Source organism: Perognathus longimembris, chromosome 13 (genome assembly GCF_023159225.1).
Source record: "Perognathus longimembris pacificus isolate PPM17 chromosome 13, ASM2315922v1, whole genome shotgun sequence".
NCBI classification, from domain to species: domain Eukaryota; kingdom Metazoa; phylum Chordata; class Mammalia; order Rodentia; family Heteromyidae; genus Perognathus; species Perognathus longimembris.
Window position 1 is genome coordinate 50,564,111 of NC_063173.1, and position 18,643 is coordinate 50,582,753.

An 18,643-nucleotide genomic window follows, 5' to 3' on the forward strand; every position below is an offset into this window, starting at 1 on the left:
TGTTGGAAGAGGTCAGGAACTGATCAAGGTTCTTTGTACTAACTGACACAATGAATTGTGATAGAGATGCATTGTACTGTTTCATCAGCATGTTGAATTGAAATCCCTTTGTATGATTACTTGAAGTTAATAAAGTTATTTTTGCATTACAAGTCACATATTTCTTTATGCACTTGAAAAAAAATCAATATGTTGTTTTAAATTTATGCCTCTATCCTATTGTCATCTCTAATAATGTGATTGTATGTCTCTAATTTATTCTTGAAAATTTATTTGTATTTATAAGATGTGTTATTCCCCACAACAACACAGTTTAATATTCATGACCCTTATATTGCTGTAACAAACAAATATGTAATTTAAGGAAAATAAGTAAGTAACCTCAATCTCCAGTGATATACTCTTCAGAGTGAATCCATATATAATGAGCTTGAAGTTTCTGTGCTTAGAACCATAGAACTACCTGTATGACTGGGCCATTGGATCAATGAACCTTCAGTTGCCAGACCTAATATTTGACATCTTTTATGGAATATATGGATACCAGGCTTTCCTTGGAGCAAAGTCATAATTGAGTATACTAAGTATAAAATCATGTCACAAATTCCTGTTTGTTTAGCCATGTGCTATTATCTTATCAAAATAAGCCATGTGACCAGGTCCAAAATAAAGGGGTAAGAGAGCTGCTATCTCTCCCCAAGCTGTGCATTTATAATTCAGAAATAATGAGGACACACAGATGAGAACATTTATTTGAACACATTCTGTTTTTCATTGATAGTGAGAAATAATTTTAAAGCATATAACAAGCACTCCATAATTGTTTGTGATATAGTGTAGTTTACTAAAATGACAGCTCATTTGTCTTCAATAACCAGACTTTGGTGTCTCTTCTTACATGGACATATCTACTGTTATGTTAATGAAGATGACTAAGAAATTTTCTCTCTCTGTGGATTTGATTATATCTGCAAAGTAATTTTAATAGATTATTTTCCCCTTGGACAATTAAATCTCCTTGTCAAGGAAATATGCATCCATTATCATTCTGATTAATGAGTGGAGCTGATCACCCAAATTCTCCAGTGCTTAGGAGAACATTCTGCAAAACTAAGCTATCTCATGAGACTGCAGTGTATTTAATTGCTCAAAACCATTGCCTTGGACAATTTTCAGTGTTATCCCCTGATTTTCTGATTCCCCAAGGTTATGACGATATATATTTATGGCAAGGTTTAGTAACAGTATTACCTTTTATTGTGTATAATATTTTGACTAGCTTCTCTCAATTGTTTTGAAACATATATCATACAAAATAGTGACCCAAGTCTTCTGTGGACTCCACTGGTTCAGAGATATTTCTTTTAATTATACAATAAGCAGGAGTTTTGGAGTTTACTAATCTTAGCAAAGACACTTGAATAGATGCCTCATTCAGCTGACTCTGTATTTTGGTGAGTTGACTCCATTTTTCTTTTATTTCTATTCTAATAAAAATGTTCTAGTTATATTTACCAGGAACAAGCCTATATGCATTTCACAACAGTCTCAGAATACAATTACTGTGAGGCTGATATATCATGAAGGTCATAGTTTGAGAACAGACTGGTAAAAAATATTGTGAGATTCCATTTTTATCAGGTGGTAATAGCTTGTAGCCACCTTTCCTGCTCCACAGAAAATATGAGTAGGAAAATCATTGTCTACACCAGATCAAATAAAAAGCAAGACCCCATTTGAACAAAAACTACAAAACCAAACAAACAAAATTACAAAAAAGGTGAGGTATGGCTCAAATGGTAGAGATCTTACATACAAAGTACACTGTCCTGAGTTCAAATAGTACCATCAACAAACAAAGAATAACAACAAGCAAAAGTAATAACCTTTTGAAATGTTCAAAGTAAGTTAAACATAAATGAAAATATTCTATAGCCCATATAATAACTCCAGATTGGATTCACCATTAAATTCTTTGTGGAGTTTCAAAGAATATTTTAAGAGCAAAATAAATATAACCAATTAAAAATAGTATTTAAAACAAGTTACCATCTTATAGTTTTGGGAAGGTCTAACTAACTGGTATCATAATGTCAGTGAAGAATCTAGGAAACTTAGGTATCTCCTCCAAAACAATACTTTTTCATAAATATAGAATGAAGGAAGTAGTTACAAGTGATTCTTTACATGAAGGTGGGCTTCCATGGTTGTAGAGAATCTTACAGCTGCTAATCAGAGGTCTACAATCCTGTCACTCTCCATAGATAGGAATAATGAGTAAAACAGTAGATATTCTTCAAGAACTTTCGATCCTAGTAATTTGTATTCCAAAGGCATTGGGGATAATTATCTCAGAATCTCAAACTCAAAGACATTGAATACTAGTCTATTATTGCTATCGACTTCACCTCCTGATTCTATCACTTAGATTGGAGGCTCCTCTTATGGGCTCTAGTTACCAATAACCCAGAACTTGCCTGCTTTAATTCTTCATCTCTCAGTATCAGTGAATCTTGCAATAAGCAGCCAACAGCAATGGCAGAACCTTGTAGTGTCATTGCTCTCAGATAAGCCTCTTGTGCTGCCATCTCAAATCCAACAGTGACAAATATCACAGCTTTTACTCTGAGGGTGTCTGAGATCCAACACCATTAACACAAAGAAGCTCCCTCTCTACATAAGTCTTCTAGTAATCGGAACCTGCAGTTTCTCATCTTCAGCTATTAACAGCCTTCCGTGTCTCCATTATTGCTACTCCCATGGTTTCAGCCATGGCCCTTCTCTGGAGTTCTTCAACTGTCTTCTCATGAATACCGCTCTTGTTTACACTGCCAGAATGGTGGCTTCGTTTACCTCTTCCAATGCGGTTATAGACTTCCTGCTTTTTCTAACCATCATTCTATGTGCAGCCTCTCCTACTACTGATAAAGACCAAAATCAGGAGAGCAAAGGCTAATCAAAAATAAGTTTTGAGTGAACCTATTGTCACCACAACAGGCATCAGGCAAGGAAAGATCTGACCAAATTTGTTGTCAACATAAGCTGAATAGGCTACTGATGTAGTAATCAATGGAATGTAGGAAGGATGTCAACATTTAGGTGAAATAGGGTCTTGCTTCATATATAATAAGGACAGTATTGTCATCCAACATGACATAGTAACTGAAGTACACCAAGGTCTAGTTCAAATCATAATTGTGTCCCATGAAAACCAGTGATAGTTTTTCCACCAATCATAGGATTTTTACTGGGAAACCAGGGGAATTGCTACCCCTCCAGTTTGAATATAAACAATTTCTGAGTCATGGGGAATTTATCAAATAAGTCAAATACTATGGCAATTGATCTTACTGTAGTGGCCTGAACAATGCCTCAAGAACCAGAATTATGCTCTAACATCAGACTCCTGTGATTAGAGTATAGCTTTTTATATTGTTTATGGAATGGTAAATGTGGCCAGGCTGGTGTAGGGATAAACAGTTTATGCTCGGTTTTATAGTTCTTTTCTTATTACCTTCAGGCCATGAGGAAAGGTTCTAAAACCATGAATTACAGAATAAACTCAACTTGTCCTCAAAACTGTAGCTAATATACAAGGAAAAACAGTAAGGGGTTCTTGTCATAAATGTCAAGATTAACATTAAACAGTGATTTAACAGCAGGTAACCATGCATGCCCTAACAATAGTTTTTCTCCTCAACTATCTCCTATAAAAGGGAGAGAGGTAGGATTATTACTGGAGATAGAGTACAGTATATTCTGTAGATTATAGTGCAATATATTCAGTTGTGTTGTGCAATTTTGGTTTGGCTTTCAGAAACTAAAGCAAAGAGTTGCCACTCATTCTGTAAAAACTGTGACAGTCAATGTCAACTACTACCTAATGTAGTCAAAGGAGCTAGTCTGTTAATTAGCACGGTAAGCATCCAATACTGTCTCATTTCTTCCTTTCTCTTCTCTATGAATGTGACTGGTTTTGATCTCATTAGATCAAATGTTTTATGTTGTCCATAGGATCACAAAAAATCAGACTGCTGCAGTGACCTTCATCCTCCTGGGATTCTCAGAATATCCGGACCTCCAGGTGCCACTCTTCCTGGTTTTCCTCACCATCTACACTGTCAGTGTGCTGGGAAACCTGGGCATGATCACCATCATCAGGCTCAGTCCCAAGCTCCACACACCCATGTACTTTTTCCTCAGTCACTTGTCCTTTGTGGATTTCTGTTACTCTTCTGCCGTCACTCCCAAGCTCCTGGAGACCCTACTTGTGGAGGACAGAAGCATCTCCTTTGCAGCCTGTGTCAGTCAATTCTTCTTTGCATGTATCTGTGTGGTAACAGAAACCTGCATGTTGGCAGCCATGGCCTATGACCGATTTGTGGCTGTTTGTAACCCTCTCCTCTATACAGTGGCCATGTCTCCAAAGCTGTGTGCTTTGCTGGTGGCTGCATCCTACTTTTGGGGTATTCTGTGGTCTTTTGTATTTATATACTTTTTGTTAACTTTAAATTTCTGTGGGACAAAAGTTATCAACAACTTTATGTGTGAGCATTCTGCCATTGTTGCTGTAGCCTGCTCTGACCCTTATGTAAGTCAGTTGTCTATTGTGATCTTTGCCATATTCAATGAAATAAGCAGCCTAGGGATTGTTGTCACTTCCTATGTTTTCATCTTTGTCACTGTCATGAGAATGCCTTCCACTGCAGGGAGATACAAAGCCTTCTCAACATGTGCTTCCCACCTCACTGCCATTGCTGTTTTCCATGGTCCCATCCTTTTCCTCTACTGTGTTCCTACCACCAAAAGTTCTTGGTTGCTGGTGAAGATTGCCTCTATCTTTTACACCGTGGTCATCCCCATGCTTAATCCACTGATTTACAGTCTCAGGAACAAAGACGTGAAGCAGGCAACCAGGAGGCTAATAAATTCCCAACTATTATGTCATAAGAATTAACTCTGACACTCTAATTACAAATCAATACAAAATTATTTTCTATTCCTTCACTTGGCGTACTCATGTATCTTTCTTCTAGTATCAACAAAATCTAGCTCCTAATTTATAAATATTATTATGACAGTTCAGGCCATTCAAACTGTCTTTGATTCAGCTATTTTTATAAAAAATTCAACTCAGTCTTCCTAAGTATTGGATTTTAAAGAGGCCTGAAAATTTGTTCTCTAGAAATTAAACTCATAACTTCAAATTTCTCGATTTTGAAGTATTCAAAAAAATTTCCATGTCAAAACTATTTGTAGTTTATTCTACATTGGAAAGTATGTGCACATGTAACAATAAAGATAAAGGAAGTCATAAAACTCTTCTTTTAAATGATTGTAATCCAGCATGGTTAATTTACTTTTGGGAAGACCATGTATGAGCCAACACTGTGAAAATGTTTATATATGTATTTACATGCATAAATAAGTGGGTGGTTTTATAAATTGTATTAATCCATCAGGAAGGATGAAATATCATTTGCAAGTAAATCGATACATCTGGAAAATATTTATTCACTGATTTAAGTCAGACCTAAATAGATAAAATGCAAGCATTTTCTCTCATATGTGAAAATTATATCTTAAATATAAATATCCATGAATATATGTACAGAGTCATGTTAATATGAAAAAAGTAAAATTGAGTGAATCCTGCCATTTTAAGGGATGAATTCAGATGGTGTATCTGCATTTAAAAAGGAATTGACAGTAGAACAAAAGAGTGTAAGGAATTTAAGACATGTTTTTATGATGGAACTGGTTTTTTAATTTGATTTGCTAGGTTTGTTTTTGGTTTGTTTGTTTTGGCACCAGTTCTAGGGCTTGAATTCCAGGTCAAGACACTGTCCTTCTGCTTTTTCACTCAAAGTTTGTGCTCTATTACTTGAGTCACATCTCTATTTCTAGCTTATTGTTGTTTTCAACTGGAGATAAAAGTTTTACTTACTTTCCTGTCCAGTCTGACTTCCAACCACTATACTTAGACCTCTCCCTCCTGACTACCTAGGATGACAGGTGTAAGACTCAGGAACCCAGCAAGTAGATTGTTTTTTTGGAGAGATAGTGAAATGAAGAAAGTGTGGGCAGGCAAGTGAATTCATTTTCATCAGTGTAATCATGTGATTATGGAACCATATATCTTGAGGTTATGGGTTGTTTGGGAGAGAGGGACAGGTTGAGAAAATGTTGGAAGGGGTCAGGCACTGATCAAGTTTCTTTGCACTAATTGACAGGTTGAATTGTCATGAAGATGCATACAGATATATTGACATGTTGAATTCAAATCCCTTTGTACAATTATTTAAAGTTAATACAATTATTTTCATATTAGGAGTCCCATTTTTCTTTATGCACCTGTAAAAGGAATGAATATACTTTATAAGTTTATGCCTCTAGCCTATCGTCATCTCTAAATGTCATTGTGTATCACTAATTTATTATTGAAAATTTATTTGTATTTGTAAGAAACAATGCGAAGGAGATGAATTATTTTTACATTGTGTTCCCCTTTTATTACAGTTTAACAGTCGTGAAACTTACATTGTGATAACACACAGATTAGAAATTTAATTAAAATAAGTAAGTAACCTAAAATCTCCAGTGATATACTATACAGAGTGAATCCCTGTGTCAATGAGCTTGAAGTTTCTATGGTGAGACTCATAGAACATACTGAGCTATATTACTGGGCCCAATGTATCAATAGACCTCCAGTTGGCAGACCTATTATTTCCCTAGTATTTACTGGAATATTTGGATACCAGTCTTACCTTGGAGCAAAGTCACAATTGAATATACTAAGCATAAAATTCATGCCACAAATTTCTGTTTGTTTAGAGAAGTGCTATGATCTTATAATTCAGAATAAGTCATGTGATCAGGTCCAAAATAAAGGGATAAGAGAGTTTCCTATCTCCCAAGAAACCATGCATTTATAACATAGGTGTAATGAGGGCACATTGATGAGAACATTTAATTTTTTGAACTCATTCTTTTTTGTTTTTGATAAACAGAGACAACTGTATACAACAACTGTGTACAACAAGCACTCCATGGTGGTTTCTCTTTTAGTGGAGTTTTCTTTAATGACAGCTCATTTTTTTTTTCTGCAGCCAGATTTTGCATCTGAGAATGAGAGCTTACTCAGAAATCATGAAGAAATAGTCAGAGCTTTGAGCTTAAACCCAAAATAGTAAATGTTACTTGTTTGTACCCAAGATGGAATTTTAACTCTAAAGGTTTAAATTAAATTACATGTACTTTACAACTTATAGTTTTCTGAACAATCCACATTCTTACTAGTCATGTAAGTAGCAAGACTAACCAATGGTTTACCATAAACTTTTTAAAATGCTAGAAATAAGTTTTCTTTTTTCTGATAAATTTACTATAAAAAGTTAAATTAAAACTCAAAACACAGTACATATTCATGGGGTACCAGCTGATGTTTATACATGTTTATACATCTTAATCTGCCTAAACATGTTCATTTCCTCAAATATTTTTCATGTTTTGTGTGTGTGGTTCCCCCACACATTTACATAGGTACTTCAGGGCCTTGCATATGCTAGACAAGAAGTTTACCACCAAGGCACACACCCAGAGGTTTTGTGCTCTACTCATTTTCTTCAGATATGGTCTCCACACAATTACATGTCTTGGTTTCAGACTGCCATCCTCCTATCTTTCTCTATGACCTTTCTCTCTATGGCCTTTCTCTATGACCAACTTTCTGAAATGGGATCTTGTTACATTTTTTGTTTTGACAGGCCTTGTACTATAATTCTTTCAATCTCTGTCTTCTTAGTGGCTGGGATTAAGAAATCTGAGCCATTTTGTTGGGCAGTTTTGACTTCACAAAGATGAAAAACATATATTCCCCTCTAGATTTTTCAAATACACATGTCCTGAAGTTGCCACTCTAGCCTTGGCTTTGTGATTATGCCAGGATCTGTAGCACTTGAGCTATGCCTCCACTTCTAGTTTTTTTGCTCAGTGATCTGAGATTAGCATTTGGAGGCTTTTGTCTGTCCAGCCTTACTAAAAATTGCCATTCTCAGATCTCAGTCTCCTGAATAGCTAACATAATAAGAGGTAAAATAATAAGAACTAACATAAGAAGAGTCACTGGCATCCAGGTAAGTTTGATTTTTTTCATGGTTCTTTTTGGAAAGCTTTCCTATGTAATTGCACAAGTACATGAAACATAATTTGCAAGTGTATATTCATCATCTTAGGTTTGATATTTGTGCAGATGAAGGTATGCTTCTATTAATTATATTTTATTTGAATATTTATCTATAAGATTTTATAATCATTTTCATTCTCCAGAAAATAGTGTATTCGTATCAATTATATTTCATGCTGTGTCTCAATGACACTACACCAAAGCAATTCAGTATGGGCAGTCACAGGTTTGTTTTTCTAACTAGGCCTTCAAGAAACTCAGAAGATACTCACTGTTGAGTTGTCTAAACCCATGGCAACAGTTACTATTCTGGGCCTACACTAGTATGTGGTGGTCAGCCAGCCCTACACAGGTGCTAATAATATCTGGGAAGCAGACACATCTGAAAAAACAGAAATGCTTCTGAACTCTGTGATAAAGATGGCTAGAAACAGAATCTTAACTAGGGCTTATTTCTTGTGGATCTAGTGTTGTGCTAGATCATAATATCCAATTCTCAATAGAAAGTAAATATTTAAAATGTAAGTTATTTTCTAAGATATGAACAAATAATATTGTAACAATATTGTATAATATTGTAATAATAATATTGTAACAAATAAATATTGTAAGATAGTTTTACATTATTGTTTATATGTAGTTTATATATTGTGCTATACAGAGTAATGTATTGTTTTAAATTAAAGTCATATACTGTGATAAAACTGGAAAAATAAATGCAATCTGAATACAATTATTAGTTATATCTTTATATAAATTTATATGTATAATATATGTTATATAACATATGTACTATATGTATAATATATATTAATTATAGTGTACATATACTATATATGTTTATGCATGTATACACACATATGTATGTGTGTACATATGTATATGTATATATGAGTGTTTGTGTATATATGTGTGTGTGTGTGTGTGTGTGTGTGTGTACTTTTATTTTTCAGTCCTGGTGCTTGAAATAAGGGCTTGGGTGATGCTTTTGAGCTTTTTTGCTCAAGTCCAGCATTCTCATACTGTGAGCAACAGTGCCCTTGCTGGTTTTCTGATAGTTAATTAGAGATAAGAGATTTATGGCTTTCCTGCCTAGGCCAGCTTTGAACCTCAGTCCTCAGACCTCAGCCTCTTGAGTTGCTAGGATTACAGGCTTAAGCCAAAGGCACCCAACTCTATAGAAACTATTTTAAGAGCTCATTTTTCCTTTTGGACAATTACATCTCCTTGAAAAGAATTATATATTCATCATTTTGATTAATGAATGAAGTTGATCACCCAAATACTTCAGGGCTATGGGAAAGTTATGCAAAACAAAGCAGTCTCATGGGACATGGCACACCTGATGTCTCGCTCTCACTTCTCTCATGTCTCATGTGGTATACCTAATTGCTCAAGACCTATGCCTGAGACAATTTTCAGTCCCCAGGCTTTTTGGTCCCTGAAGGTCATGATGATATATATTTATGACAAAGTTTGATACCAATATTTCCTTTCTCATACATGTAATCTTTTCCCTAGATTTTCTGAATTGTCTTAGTAGGCTGGAAACATATATGAAATAGTTGACGTCTACTGTGGATTATACTGGTTCTGAATATTTCTTTCATTTATACAATAAGCAGGAGGAATTTTGGAGTTTCCTACTTTTAACAAAGACTACTGCAGTGGATGAATCACTCAGCTGCCTCTGTATTTCGGTAAGTTGACTCTGTTTTTCTGTTATTTGAATTCTAATGAAAAGAATTTTATTCGCTTGCAATCTCATCAGGGATCAAGGAGATTTATATTTTCCAAACAGCTTCTAAATACAGTAAGTTTACCAAGAAACATGGGGTGCTAAATCCTGAATTCATTATAGTTTTTTCATTTAATTTTCACTATGTATCAACAACAAAGTGGCAATTACAGAAGATAGGGATATAAAAATTATCATCTTTAAATTTCCTGTAATCTGAGCAGCTAAGTGAGCGTAACAAGTATGTTTTGTAAGTAATAAAATGAAGTTTTCATTATGGTGGTTAAAATGTTTAATGTTTACCTCTACAAAGAGAAGGAACAAGGAATGTTTACCATAGAAGTTGGCACAGTAAAGCCTCATAATCCTGAGTTTAGTGTGTGAGAGGAAATTAGTGTGTGAATATGAGCTCTATGTAGAGAAATCCATCCTCACTAGAGAAGACCCTATTAGGATACGGACACTCAATACCTAGATTATACACTTGTCAGAAATCAGACAGAAAGCAGAAGATTAAATCATTATGTTTAATCACTGATTAAACGTAAGAAAATCCTTGAAGTTGTAACTAAAACATTAAAACTATTATGGACGATTCTTTTCATAATGATATCTGGAAAATTAACTTGAATAATTTTGGGATTTTTAAAGGTAGTGTTTGTATAACCTAGACTGTCTAAGAATTTCCCATCTTTATCTATTCTAATTATTACAGCATATAGCAAGCAATCTCAGCTTAGAGTAATTTACATTAGTAGGAATATAGAAAGGAAGCTTACATATTGATTTCCTTTGTGTTTACTATGATATTTTATTTCTTACCTCAGAGAATGAAGGGTTCTATTGACCATGCCACTATTGATTTTTGGATGCTTGTTGGGCTGGTATTTAGATTGACATTTCCTTTGTGGCTAATAACAAAGAATTTTACTTCACATTTTTATGACCACAGAACCTGCTCAAATTTACATAATTATATTCTCACATATTTATTTTTAACAGGCCATGTTTTCTCTCCCTTAAGTGCACACTATGAAAAGTGTGTTCTAAGAAGTTCAACTTAATTCCATCAGCACTCTTACCTCCATATTAACATTATGACTTAGAAATTGTGAATGTGATTTGACTTTCTGTTTGAGATAATTTTCTTGGACATCTATCTTTGGCAAAGCTTTGCATGTAATCCAGAAAAGCAGAACATGTTTTAAACAATGGTTTAAAATATGTTGTATTTTTAGCTCCATCCATTTTCCAATGAATGGTATTATTTTATCCTTTCTAAAATTACATGTAACACATTTTTAAATCCATTAACCTGTAGTGTGGCAACTGAGTTGCTTCCATATCTTGGCTATTGTGAATAGGGTAGCAGTGAACATGGAAGAGCAGGTGTCCTTGTCATACCTTAGTTCCTGTTGCTAAGGATAGATGTTGAATGAGACAAGCCAACAAGAAAGAGACAAATGGCATATGGTCTCCCTGATATGCTGGTGTTAGAACTAAAATGCAAAGAGAAAGAACAAATTAAACAGGTCTCAAGATATCAAAAGACAGTAAAAAGAAAAGAGGACACAGAATGAGTGGGAAGTGTGTAATAATAATAATAATAATAATATAGCAGAGGGGAGCATCAACTACATTGGACACTGATGAAAGTGAACTAAACAACTCATGGGTGTTAATGGGAAGGAAGGAATGAGTGAAAGAGGGAACAGATGTTACTAAACAAGAGGAAAATAATGTACATATCACCTGAAATGGAGAAAATTATTTTATTTTTCAAGTTCATAGAATTTGTGAGCTATATAGAGTAGAATAATTTTCATCATTGTAAAAGTTAAAATGTATACTGTGAAATATATTTACTAACTTCAATCCAATAAAATATGTTCAATTTCTAATATTTTGAGAGTTGCTACTGTTACTCAATTATAGATCTTCTGAAACTATACCTATTGCAAATGTAGAGATTTTACTTTATTATTCATTATTACCTTACTTTTTTATCATTGCGCTGATAGAAATGTTACAACGATGTATAATTGTTCACTGTTGTCTATAATTCATGTTTACTATTCTCATTATTCTCAGGCTGAAGCTTGATCAAAAAAAATTCCAGGATTCCATTTTAATCAGTAAATACCTAATTGCATTAGTATGTGTCTATATTTCCAGCTCCACAGAATACATAAAGAGGAGAATTATGATCCAGGCCAGCTCAACGAAAAGGAATCCATTCCAAGGAAAATAACAAAATGAAACAATACAAAACAACAGGAAAGGTATGGGGTCTGGCTTAAATGTTAGACACCCTATATACCAAAGGATTTGTCTTGAGTTTGAACCCCACTACCACCAATAAACAACAGCAACAAAAGGGAATAACTTTAAAAATTCAAAATATGCTAAACATGAATAAAAATGTTTGCTGTATTACCCACATAACACCTCTAGAATGTGCTCACCATCAAATTACTAGAAGTTGCAAAGACTCTGAAGAGCAAAATAAATAGAATTCATTTTAAAAGACAGTATTTAAAACAAGTTGAAAATTTAAAGCTTTTTGAAATACTATCTAAATGGTATCATAATGTCAGTGAAGAAACCAGGAAATTTAGGTATCTGCTTCAGTGAGTAATTGTAACTAAATATAGCTTGAAGAAAATAGTAACATTGACTCTTCTCATGAACATCGGTTTCCATAGCTAGAATCTTAAGATTAAAAATCAGAGGTATAGAATCATGTCACTCTCCATAGATAGGAATACTGAGTAAAAGAGCAGAGATTCTTCAAGAACCTGTAATCCCAGTCCATTGAGTTCCAAAGGCATTGGGGATAAACTCAGAATCTCAAGCTCCAAGGCATTAAATACTATGCTATTATTGCTCTCAGCTTCAACTTCTCATTCTAGTCACTTAGATTAGAGTTTTCCCATATGGCCTCACTCACTGATGACTCAGAACTTGTCTGCTTTGATTCTTCAGCTCTCAGTTGCAGTGAATCCTGGGATAAGCAGTGGGCAGAAACTTGTATTGTGATTGCTCTCAGATGAGCCTCCTGTGCTGCAATTGTCAACAGTGACAGTGACAAATATCACAGCTCTTACTCTGAGGATGTTTGAGATTCAAGACCATTAACACTCTCTCTAAATCTTGTAGTAATCAGAGCCTACAGTTTCTGATCTTCAGCTATTCAAAGCCTTCATTTTCTCCATCATTGCTGCTCCCATGGTTTCAGGCATGTCCTTTCTCTGGAGCTTTTCAACTGCCTTCTCATTATTAGTGTTCTTGCTTTCACTTTAGAAATTGTGGCTACTTTACCTCTTCCAAGCCTGCTCTACACTGCCTGCTTTTTGCTGCCATCATTTCTCTATGTTTACATACTCAACGATAAAAATCAAGGGAAGGAATAAAAAGCCCAATAGAGAAACATTTTTAGGTGAACCTACTATCCCAACAACAGGCATCAGCAATTAAAGTTTTATCCAAATTTGCTTTCAATAAAAGGGGAATAAGCTTCTTACCTAGCCAGCAATGGATGTGGGTGGAGTGTCTGAATTCAGCTGAAATAAGATCATGTTTCCTATATATGAAAGACTTTATTTGTTTTTTTTTGTTTTTTTTTTTCTTTTGGCCAGTCCTGGGCCTTGGACTCAGGGCCTGAGCACTGTCCCTGGCTTCTTCCCGCTCAAGGCTAGCCTAACACTCTGCCACTTGAGCCACAGCGCCGCTTCTGGCCGTTTTCTGTATATGTGGTGCTGGGGAATCGAACCTAGGGCCTCGTGTATCCGAGGCAGGCACTCTTGCCACTAGGCTATATCCCCAGCCCATGAAAGACTTTATTGACATCCATGGTTCCATGTTCCTTCATGTACATGAAGGACCATATTTGTTTCAATCACAAATGTCAGTCATGAAAATGGAGGGCTGTTTTTTCACCAATGGTAGGATTTCTAGTAGGACACTTAGGGCAAGTGCTACTCTTACAATCTGAAAATATGCACTCTCAAGGTCATTTAGAATTGATCAATGAAGTCAAATTCTAATGCATTGTGTTTTAGCAAGCAGCATTGTGCTCTGACATCAGACACCTGGATTCATGTATAACTTCCTGCCATTGGCCATTGAGCAGTCTATGTGGCTAGGCCACCTGTGCCTTGACACATCTCTACTTGCCTTGATACTTTTCTTTTAACAGTCAGGCCACCTGAAAGTCTCTAGAAGAATGGAGTAAGAAATAAACTTACCTACTCCTCAAATTGTTATTTATCTACAAGAAAAACAGTAAGAGGTCTTACCATAATTATCCTTGTAAAACTTAAAAGTAATTTAAGCATATATAAGATTTTCTTAAAAATTGTTTTATTTCCTATCACAGAGAAAGAGGTAAATTTATTTTTGAGATATAGTATAATGTATTCTATAGAGGATACTCTAGTATATTCTGTTCTTCTCTTTGGCAAGTTTTAGTTTTGATTTCAGTAAATAAAACAAAACAATGCCAATTCATTTTGTAAAAGCTAAGTTAGTTTCAGTAATTAACTTGTAGCCACAAAGAGCTTGTTTGTTCACCAATACTCTTTCCCAGAGTCCAGGACTCTCTCACTTTTTCCTTTCCTTCTCTATAAAAAAGGCAGGCTTTAATCTCACTACAGCAATTGTTGTGTTTTGTCCATAGGATCACACAAAATCAGACTGCTGGGGTGACCTTCATCCTCCTGGGCTTCTCAGAATATCCAGACCTCCAGGTGCCACTCTTCCTGGTTTTCCTCACCATCTACACTGTCAGCGTGCTGGGAAACCTGGGCATGATCGCCATCATCAGGCTCAATCCCAAGTTCCACACCCCCATGTACTTTTTCCTCAGTCACTTGTCCTTTGTGGATTTCTTTTACTCTTCAATCATCACGCCCAAGCTCCTGGAGAACCTACTTGTGGAGGATCGAAGAATCTCCTTTGCAGGCTGCATCACCCAGTTTTTCTTTCTATGTACTTGTGCGGTAACAGAAACCTTTATGTTGGCAGCCATGGCCTATGACCGATTTGTGGCCGTTTGCAATCCTCTCCTTTACACAGTGGCCATGTCCCCAAAGCTGTGTGCTTTCTTGGTGGCTGCATCGTACTCCTGGGGTCTAGTATGTTCGTTCATATTCGTATATTTTGTATTAACCTTGTACTTTTGTGGGACAAAGGTCATAAACAACTTTGTGTGTGAGCATTCTGCCATTGCTGCTGTGTCCTGCTCAGATCCCCACATTAGTCACATAATCCTTTCATCCTTTGCCACATTCAATGAAATAAGCAGTCTAGTGATTGTTTTTACCTCCTATGTTTTTATCTTTGTCACTGTAATGAGAATGCCCTCCCCTGGGGGGCGCTACAAAGCCTTCTCAACATGTGCTTCCCACCTCACTGCCATTACTATTTTCCATGGCATGATTCTTTTCCTCTACTGTGTTCCAACCACTAAAAGCTCATGGCTGATGGTCAAAATAGCCTCTATCTTTTACACTGTAGTCATCCCCATGCTCAATCCTCTGATATACAGCCTCAGGAACAAAGATGTGAAGCAGGCAGCCAGGAAGCTCATCAAGACCCAATTAAGAAGTCATAAAAGTTGATTCTAAAAATATTGAACATTATAGATTGTCGGTGCTCTGGTTCCAAAGTGAATCAATCTGAGTGTGTTTAATATCCTACCACTTTCATTCTAGAAACATATGCCCAACATCTTATTATCCTTTATGATAATATGATTGTGTGTCACTAATGCATTTTTAAACGTTTATATGGAGTTTCAAGCAATAATTTGAAAGGTTTCTGCTATTTCTACCCAGTTTCCTTCACGACAGAACAATTGAACATCCAGAATGGTCATGTCATGTACAGAAGTGTGAATTATTGATATCATTAAAGTACCATAATAGCCAGTGAAACAAGTCGAATCCAGGTGTTTAGGTTCAACTAGTGTCACCTTCTTTCCATGGTGGATGGTAGGGTCCGGCTTCTTGTCTTCTTGGTGGGAGAAGGAAAGTCCCGACCCAGGTGATTGGCCTGCTTGAATCCCTAGAGGCAAGGACATGCACTTGGCTGATAGGTTACTACACCTGCTAGTCCAGTGTCTGGGATGGGAGTTTCCTGTGAGCAAGCCCCCTGACCTGACCCTATATAGTTTGGAACCCCTTAGTATCCATTATGCGATGCCAGGTGTTTTTCTGTGTTCCTGCCCTGTTTCCTAGCTTTTCTCCAGACAGCATGACGTCTTAATTCAGCTCTCCATTGGAGCTGAATTGGTTTATTGGAATTGTTTTTGTTCCTTCTTTACTCTTTGGCCTTCATGCTTCAGTTTCTTAACAATATTAAGTGTATTTTCTGGCTGCTGGTCTTTGAGAAAGCAGTCCACCATGATGTCACCTGCTTTTAATAAAGACTCCAAGATTCATCGTCTCAAAATTGACTTCTCTGTTTTCTCACCTTACAACAGAATCCATGAACATGATGAAGTTTCCTTGGTAAAACTACTTGATTATATTACTGGGTCAGCCTAGTCAATGAAACCTCAATTTCTGGACCTCATATTTTCTATCTTCCCAAGAACATTAATTCTAGAGTTATTGTATTGAAACCCATGTTATTTGCACAGATAACCATAATATCAAGCCTCATATTTCTTTTTGGTTATCCAGTGTTATGCTTGCATCACTCAGAGCAAGTCAAATAAGTACAACCAAAAAAATAGGGTAAGAGCATTGCCAGGGTCATGCCGAAGTGCAATTCTACAAGCCAAGAGAAATGAGAGGAAGAAGAGAGCCTGAAGCAAAATGATGAGCACATTTACCTCTTGCAACTCATTCTCCTTATAACCCTAGGTAATTTTAGCCCATATCATACAGTTTCCACTTGTCTCTGGTTTGATTGTGGTTTTCTATTTTGACTGCTGTCACCAGATTTTTAGCTGAGGTCAAAGAAAACAACTTGTGTTTTATCCTTGTATTTTTCTCATCTGGATTAAAGTTTATCTACAGATGGTGACGATAAATCCGTATGTCTTTGTTTTACTCAAGTTTATTAAATGACAACTATTTCCCTGAACATTTTCAAACAAATGTAACTGAATGTTGCCATAAAACTTTTACAATTTTACAAATCATTGTTTAGGAACCTATAGGAACTTTCTTAATCTTTGTAAGATATAGTAAGTGTAAAAAGCTATTTTCCTAGAATGGTTTAAATATTCCAAATATTTTTTAATTTGTAGGGTTTTTTCTTTTCAATTTAATTTAACTGTGAAGTGACATTCAGTGGAATTTCATTTACATACATAAGGTAGTGGATACATTTCTTATTAAACTGTTACCCTCTCCCTCATTTTTCTCTCACCTTCTTACTCCCCAATTCCCCGTACTCAGTTATATCATTAATTTCCTACATAATGTCTTGCAAACATCTCTGTTGTATTGTTTTCCCTTTATCCTTTTTCTCACCATTTTCATATCCCCTCCTTCTTCCCTAATTCGAGTAAATGTATATACAGTACCCAGGGTACCAAAATCAAATACAGTGCTGACAGAGTCTAAACCACAGGGGGGAAAATACAAGGAAAAATTATTTCATATGGTACATTAAAAATAGTAACAACCATGAAAAACCGTTGTTTCTTTATCTTTGCATGTATTTTTCTTATTATCATCTTATCTGAACATATGTACATAGTCATTGAGCTACTGTGATCCTCTGCTAGGACTATCCTAAACATATAGTAATTATTACCCATGAGGAAAAACATAGAGTCTATGTTTCTTTGTGTCTGGCTCACATCATTTAGTATGATTTTTTTTCCAGTAACAGTAGATATATCTTCTCTTTCTTTTACTTAAATTTACTTTCTATGAAACATTGAAAATTCTAAAATGATGTCTTTATGGAATACCAGATGATATTTGCAAATTATATTAATCTGATTAAACACATTCATGTTCCCAAACATTTTTACTTTGTTTGTCCCTCTTCTCCCCCCCCTCCCCCCGGTGATAGTAGTTTTTGAATTCAGGGTTTTGTAGCTGCTAAGTAGGCACTCTATTAATTGTGACACTCTTCCAGATTCTTAATGCTTAACCCACTGCTTCACATTTTGTTTCCTATTTCTCCTTAGATGTCAGCCTCCTGAGCAGCTAGAATTATATAGGCTTAAGCCAAAGGCATGAAACTTTATGGAGACAATTTTAATACCTTATTTTTCCTTTGGAACAATTACATCTCCCTGAAAGAAATATGCATTCATCATTCAGATTAATGAATAAGTCGATCACGCAAATGCTCCAGAGCTTTGGGGAAGTTCTGCAAAACAAAGCAGTACCCCGGGACACGAGACAGCTCATGTCTTTCTCTCATGTCTCTCATGTCTTGTGTGGTATATCTAATTGATCAAGTTCCTTGCCTTTGACAATTATCAGTGATATTCCCTGGTTGTTTGATCCCTGGAGGTCATGATGATATATGTTTATGACAAAGTTTGGTATCAGTATTTCCTTTTCCTTATGTGTAATCTTTTTCCTAGCTTTTCTGATTTGTCTGACTAGGCTGGAAACATATATCCTATGAAATAGTCACTCAAGTTTACTGTGAATTTCACTGGGTTCAAAATATTTCTTTTATTTATACAATTAGCAGGAGGGAGTTTTGGAGTTTACTAATCTTAGCAAAGACTACTTCAGTAG

The 18,643-nt window shown here is 35.6% G+C and overlaps 2 protein-coding genes across 2 annotated transcripts; both read left to right on the top strand.

Annotated features, from left to right (window-relative positions):
• Positions 1-3,994: 3,994 nt before the first annotated feature.
• On the top strand, positions 3,995-4,957 carry LOC125362520 (olfactory receptor 5D13-like). The gene has a single exon (XM_048361348.1). The coding sequence runs from the start codon at positions 3,995-3,997 to the stop codon at positions 4,955-4,957; it is 963 nt and encodes a 320-aa protein (XP_048217305.1).
• A 4,902-nt stretch (positions 4,958-9,859) lies between these two features.
• Positions 9,860-15,547, top strand: LOC125361737 (olfactory receptor 5D13-like). The gene is made up of 2 exons (XM_048360315.1): positions 9,860-9,888; positions 14,605-15,547. The coding sequence occupies exons 1-2, from the start codon at positions 9,860-9,862 to the stop codon at positions 15,545-15,547; spliced, it is 972 nt and encodes a 323-aa protein (XP_048216272.1).
• The last annotated feature ends 3,096 nt before the right edge of the window (positions 15,548-18,643 follow it).

Bases quoted from the DNA above. Each gene is read 5' to 3' on its own strand.
- LOC125362520 (XM_048361348.1), top strand. From the start codon at position 3,995: ATGTTTTATGTTGTCCATAGGATCACAAAAAATCAGACTGCTGCAGTG.
- LOC125361737 (XM_048360315.1), top strand. From the start codon at position 9,860: ATGAATCACTCAGCTGCCTCTGTATTTCG. The intron at 9,889-14,604 runs GTAAGTTGACTC...TTTTGTCCATAG, and splicing joins TCAGCTGCCTCTGTATTTCG to GATCACACAAAATCAGACTG.